Source organism: Ranitomeya imitator, chromosome 2, assembly GCF_032444005.1.
Source record: "Ranitomeya imitator isolate aRanImi1 chromosome 2, aRanImi1.pri, whole genome shotgun sequence".
In the NCBI taxonomy this organism is placed as follows: Eukaryota; Metazoa; Chordata; class Amphibia; order Anura; family Dendrobatidae; genus Ranitomeya; species Ranitomeya imitator.
Window position 1 is genome coordinate 366,097,090 of NC_091283.1, and position 6,000 is coordinate 366,103,089.

Genomic DNA, 6,000 nt, shown 5'->3' on the forward strand with positions numbered 1-6,000 from the left:
CCGAATGGAAGAGCTGTATATTGAAAATGCTTTACCTGATTGTGAATATAGAGAGCTACCCTCAAGTATTTCCGATATTCCTGATGTATTGGTATATGGTAGTAAGCATCCTTTAAGTCTATTACTGCCATGAAGCAGTGTTGGAAGAGAAGTTTTATGGTCGTGTTTATAGACTCCATCTTGAAAGTGTAGTTCTCTATGGATTGGTTGAGCTTCCTTAGATTTATAATAGTTCTCCAAGAACCATCCGGTTTTTGGATCAAGAAGAGGGGAGAGTAAAACCCCTCTCCTTCCTCCTGAACCGGGACTTCCTGAAGAACCTTTTTGTGGACAAGTCCCAAGATCTCGGTTTCTAGGGCAGATTGTTCCTGCTGAGACTTCCGTCGGGGAGTTATTATGAAGTTTCGTCTGGGAGGACAGACTAATTTTATTTTTAGGCCGTCTCTGATAATGTTCGTGACCCAGATACTGGGGGAGATATTTACCCAGGCCGGAAAGAAGAGGGAGAGTCTTCCTCCCACTTCTGGCGTAATGTCATTGGGGGGATTTTTTTGCCGATGTGGAGGGGCCTTTAAACATATAGCCCGATCCTCTTTTATCTCTAAAATCCCAATTTTTCCTCTCCCCTGGGGGGGCGACCTCTATTATATCTTCTCCTCCGAAAAAAAGGTTTTTTAGGATCTTTAGGGATGTTGGGAAAACCTTTCTTCTTATCTCCTGCATGTTCCAGGATGTCTTCAAGTTTTTTCCCGAAGAGAAGTTGGCCGTCACATGGAATAGAACACAGTTTGTGTTTAGATGGCAAATCCCCCGGGCAACCTTTGAGCCAGAGGGCTCTTCTTGCCGCGTTGGACAAACCCGCGGCTCTAGCTGTTAGTCTTGCGGAATCCGCAGAAGAGTCTGCCAAAAAAGCTGCTGCTCCTTGTAGCAAAGAAATATTTGCAAGGATGTCAGTTCTGGGTACTTTGTTTTTCAGCTGATCTTCTACCTGATGTAGCCAGACCATTAGGGCACGGGCCGTACATGTTCCCGCAATCGCCGGCTTAAGGCCCCCCGCTGATGCTTCCCAGATGTGTCTCAGGAAACTATCTGCTTTCTTATCAAGCGGGTCTTTGAGAACACCAGAGTCCTCTAACAGAAGGGATGATCTTTTTAAACATTTGGCTACTGCCCCGTCAATCTTAGGGATTTTCTCCCAGGACTCAGAGTCTTTATCCTCAAAAGGATATCTCCTTTTGGATGAAGAGGGCAAGGAACCCATTTTTTCGGGCTTTTTCCACTCTTTGTCAATTAATGCTTTTATTTTTGCATTAACCAGAAACGTGCGTTTCCTTTTCTCTTCTAGGCCACCAAACATGACATCTTCTAGTGACCTAGGTGTCTTCTCCTCTTTAAGCCCCATTGCAGATCTAACTGCTTTGACCAGTTTATCTACGTCCTCAGTTGGGAAACATGGACGACCTCCTGAATCACTGTCCGAGGAGGAATCTGAAGACTGGACAGAGGCCGAGGAGGTAGAGGGAGACCGGGATGTTTTATGACTCCCCTGTCTCTGAGAGGCATCGGAGTCTGTGGACGCCTTACGGCTTCTCCTTCTTGGTTCGCTAAGGGCCAATTTTAAGGAGTCTTTTATTTCAGCATGTATTATGGCTTTTAGGCTAGTGGCAAAATTAGGGGTCTCTTCTTGTATGGTTTTAGTAATGCAGTCAGCACAGAGATCCTTTTGCCACTGAACTGCAAGCGGGTTTCTACAAAGGGCACACTCTCGGTTCTTTGTTTTACCAACCGCTTTCCTGGACCCCTAGTGATCAAAACAGACAAAAATGGACCCTGTTACCATAAGGGTGACATTCACATAGATCACTCACCACTACCGACAATCAAGGGTACCGATTTTGGAGGCTGGACAGATGCACGTGAAGCGTCCCTCCTGGACGCCGACGAATCCTGCCGGACAGAACGACTGCTGTTCCTACCACTTGAGCGGCTGCTCTTGGTATGCTGGTGGCTCGGCAAGGCATCTGGTGAGAGCTCCATTTGCTGCTGCTGCTGTGAAGGCGGCTGCTGCTGCTGCTCCTGTTGTCCTACTTCCATGGTGAAGTTTATGGACATGAGCGCGTCTTCTGTGGTCTAACCCCCTTTTATGGGGGGACCACTGCACTCCCCGCCTCCTTCGGTGCCCAAATTAACCCCCTCCCACTCTCTGCCGTGCCGCCGGAGTTCCCTTTCACCGGCCGGCGTTCTCATCATGGGCGCCGCCATCTTGGATCCGGCGCCCGCCCCCGACGTCACGCGGGCACGCCCATTTCCAGCGTGCCTTGCGCGTGACGTCAGACGAGCGACCCGGAAGCGGCCACCGCACCTGGACGCCGGCAGAGAGGGGAGGGCGGCGTGGCAGCCATGGAAGGGAACACAGCCCTCTGACCATGCTGCTCAACGCCCGCTCGGACGCAGAGACCCGGGGGACCTGCGGACGGCGCTTCCAGACTCCCGAACCCGACGCACAGGCGCTGCCTGATTCTTCCACGCCGAGACGGGACCTGGGTAAGTGAACCGCCGTGATCAGTAAGAGGGTCCCTGTCAGGACAGGAAACCCAACTGAAGCGAGGGAGAGGTACCGCCCTTTTATTTTCAGTAGGGTTTCCTGTCCTGGCTGGGCGGATCCCTTCTCTCAGGTGTGCCGTCATGGGGGAAGGGAAAACATTTTTAGAAGCTGTGATCATCCGATCGCTTGTACTACAACAGAAACGTTCACTTGTTATCAGCGCCGACCGCTGGGCAGCAGTCATAGCTATTTGGCTATGACAACCACAGGGATCTCCTGCTGACCCCAGCCCATCGGCGACCAGAGGTCATGTGACATGGGTGCTGATGGGAGGAGGTAATGACACGCTTCCTGCGTGTGCATGTTAGATGCTGCTGTCAGAGTTTGACAGCAGCATTTAACATGTTAACAGCTGCAGGTAGATCACGATTCCACTCGCGGCTATTAGGGTCTCTAGGCATTAAGAACACTGCCCTCTCCTGGTTCTCTTCCTATCTTTCTGACGGCTCCTTCAGTGTTCTGTTCGCTGGCTCAACTTCATCTCCTCTTCCTCTCACTGTTGGGGTACCTCAGGGCTCAATCCTTGGCCCCCTTCTCTTCTCTCTCTACACGGCCCCAAATGGACAGACCATCAGCAGATTTGGCTTTCAGTACCATCTTTACGCTGATGACACACAACTATACACGTCATCCCCTGACATTACCCCCGCTGTACTACAGAACTCCAGTGACTGTCTGTCCGCAGTCTCCAACATCATGTCCACCATCTATCTGAAACTCAACCTTTCCAGAACTGATCTTCTTCTGCTCCTGTAGTCTACTAACCTCCCTAAATCTGACATTTCCCTCTCCATGGGTGGCACCATAATAACACCCCAGCAGCAGAAGCGCTGTCTGGGTGTTATGTTTGACACCAATCTCTCCTTCACCTCCCATATACAATCTCTTGCCCGCTCATGCCACTTACACCTAAAGAACATCTCTAGAATCCGCCCTTTTCTCACCATGTAAACAAAAACCCTCACTGTCGCCTTGATCCACTCCTGCCTGGATTTCTGTAATGCTCTATTAAATGGCCTCCCCCTTAGGCCTCTTTCACATTTCCATCGGGACGCTCTCGTCCTGCTGCGTCACCGAGATGTAGCGACAGACGTATGTCAAAACGTATGTGACGGGTGCACTGAGCTCGTCTTTCTGACGGACCCGTCGAGGCTATGTGCACCTGTTGTGTAAGCGTCTTCCGCTGCGAAAACGCATACACAACACAACCAGGTTAAAAAAAAAAAAACAACTCAGTATTCTCACCTACCAGCATCCCGCGCAGCGATGCTCCCAGCAGCTAGCGTTCCTAGTAATACATTGTGAAATCTCACGAGAAGTCGCGGTCTTGCAAGACCGCAACTTCTCACGAGATTTCGCTATGTATTACTAGGAGCGCTAGCTGCCGGGAGCAATGCTGCGTGGGACGCCGGTAGGTGAGAATACTGCGATTTTTTTTTATTATTATTATTTTTAACATTATATCTTGTTACTATTGATGCTGCATAGGCATGGATGGGGCTAAGCAAGTATTCATTAGCCAGTAAAGTGGGTGGTATCAGACTGTGGGGGGCACCATGTAGTATTATACTGTGTGGGGGGATGGTGGTACTGTGGAAACTTTATACTGTGTATGGGGGATGGCGGTACTGTGGGAACATTTTACTGTGTGGGGGTGATGGAGGTACTTGGGGAACATTATACTGTGTGGGGGGATGGCGGTAATGTGGGAACACTATACTGTGAGGGGATGGCGGTACTGTGGGAACATTTTACTGTGTGTGGGGGATGGCGGTACTGTGGGTACATTATACTGTGTGTGGGGGATGGTGGTACTGTGGGAACATTAGACTGTGTGGGGGAATGGCGGTACTGTGGGAACATTATACTGTGTGTGGGTGATGGAGGTACTTGGGGAACATTGTACTGTGTGTGGGGGGATGGCGGGACATTATACTGTGCATAGAGGGATGGCGGCACTGGGGAAACATTATACTGTGTGTGGGGGGATGGCGGTACTGTGGGAACATTATACTGTGTGGGGGGATGGCGGTACTGGGGGAACATTATACTGTGCGTGAGGGGATGGCGGTATTGTGGGAACATTATACTGTGGGGGGATGGCTTTACTGGGGGAACATTATACTGTGTGTGGCGGGATGGCAGTACTGGGGGAACATTAGACTGTGTGGGGGGATGGCGGTACTGTGGGAATATTATACTGTGGGGGGGATGGCGGTACTGTGGGAACATTATACTGTGTGGGGGTTATGTGGGAACATTATACTGTGTGGGGGGATGGCGGTGCTGTGGGAACATTATACTGTGTGGGGGGTGGGGGTTATGTGGGAACATTATACTGTGTGGGGGGATGGCGTTACTGTTGGAACATTATACTGTGTGGGGGATGGCGGTAATGGGGGAACATTATACTGTGTGGGGGGATGGCGTTACTGTTGGAACATTATACTGTGAGGGGATGGCGGTAATGGGGGAACAATATACTGTGTGGGGGATGGTGGTACTGGGGGAACATTTTGCTGTGAGGGGGGATGGTGGTACTGGGGGAACATTATACTGTGTGGGGGGATGGCGGTACTGTGGGAACATTACACTGTGTGTGGGGGGATGGCGGTACTATGGGAATATTATACTGTGTGGAGGATGGTGGTACTGGGGAAACATTATACTGTGTGGGGGATGGCGGTACTGGGGGAACATTATACTGTGTGTGGGTGGATGGCGGTACTGTGGGGGAGATGGCAGTACTGGGGGAAAATTATACTGTGTGGGGGGGATGGTGGTACTGTGGGAACATTATACTGTGTGTGGGTGGATGGCGGTACTGTGGGGGAGATGGCGGTACTGTGGGAACATTATACTGTGTGGGGGGATGGCGGTACTGGGGGAACATTATACTGTGTGGAGGATGGCGGTACTGGGGAAACATTATATTGTGTAGGGTCCAATAAAAGGGCAGCGTGCTGTGTGAGCAAAATGTGTTTCCATGTTATCTTCCAGATTTGGGTCGTATAAACCTATTAGAGGAAAAGAAACACAAATTCTGTAAAAAACAACAACAGAAAAGCGCCAGAATGGTCTCAACGCTGAAGGGGTTACTGCCCCCGCCCAGTAATGGGGAATCTCCAGCACCTACCTCCACCTGCAGAGCCGCACACCACATATATGGCTGTTCTGTGCGCACAGGACCTGTGATGAGGTCACAGGAGGGGAGGAGTCAGGGGGTCACATGATCAGGGGCCTCAGTGTATGCAGGACTCTGCTGTGCTGGTTGTCATGGTGCTGGATGAGGGGAAGTTTATGTGTGGGGTCAGGAGGGGTTTATAGCAGGGGTGTCAAACTGCATTCCTCGAGGGCTGCAAACAGGTCATGTTTTCAGGATTTCCTTGTACTGC

The 6,000-nt window shown here is 50.6% G+C and overlaps 1 protein-coding gene across 1 annotated transcript in view; it reads right to left on the reverse strand.

Annotated features, from left to right (window-relative positions):
- LOC138663872 (zinc finger protein 420-like) overlaps positions 1-5,795 on the reverse strand; it is a 62,959-nt gene extending 57,164 nt beyond the window's left edge. Inside the window, exon 1 of the mRNA XM_069750236.1 lies at positions 5,742-5,795. Coding sequence (XP_069606337.1) covers positions 5,742-5,768 — 27 coding nt within the window. The 5' untranslated portion in view covers positions 5,769-5,795. The remainder of the gene's footprint in view (positions 1-5,741) is intronic.
- Between the last annotated feature and the right edge of the window lie 205 nt (positions 5,796-6,000).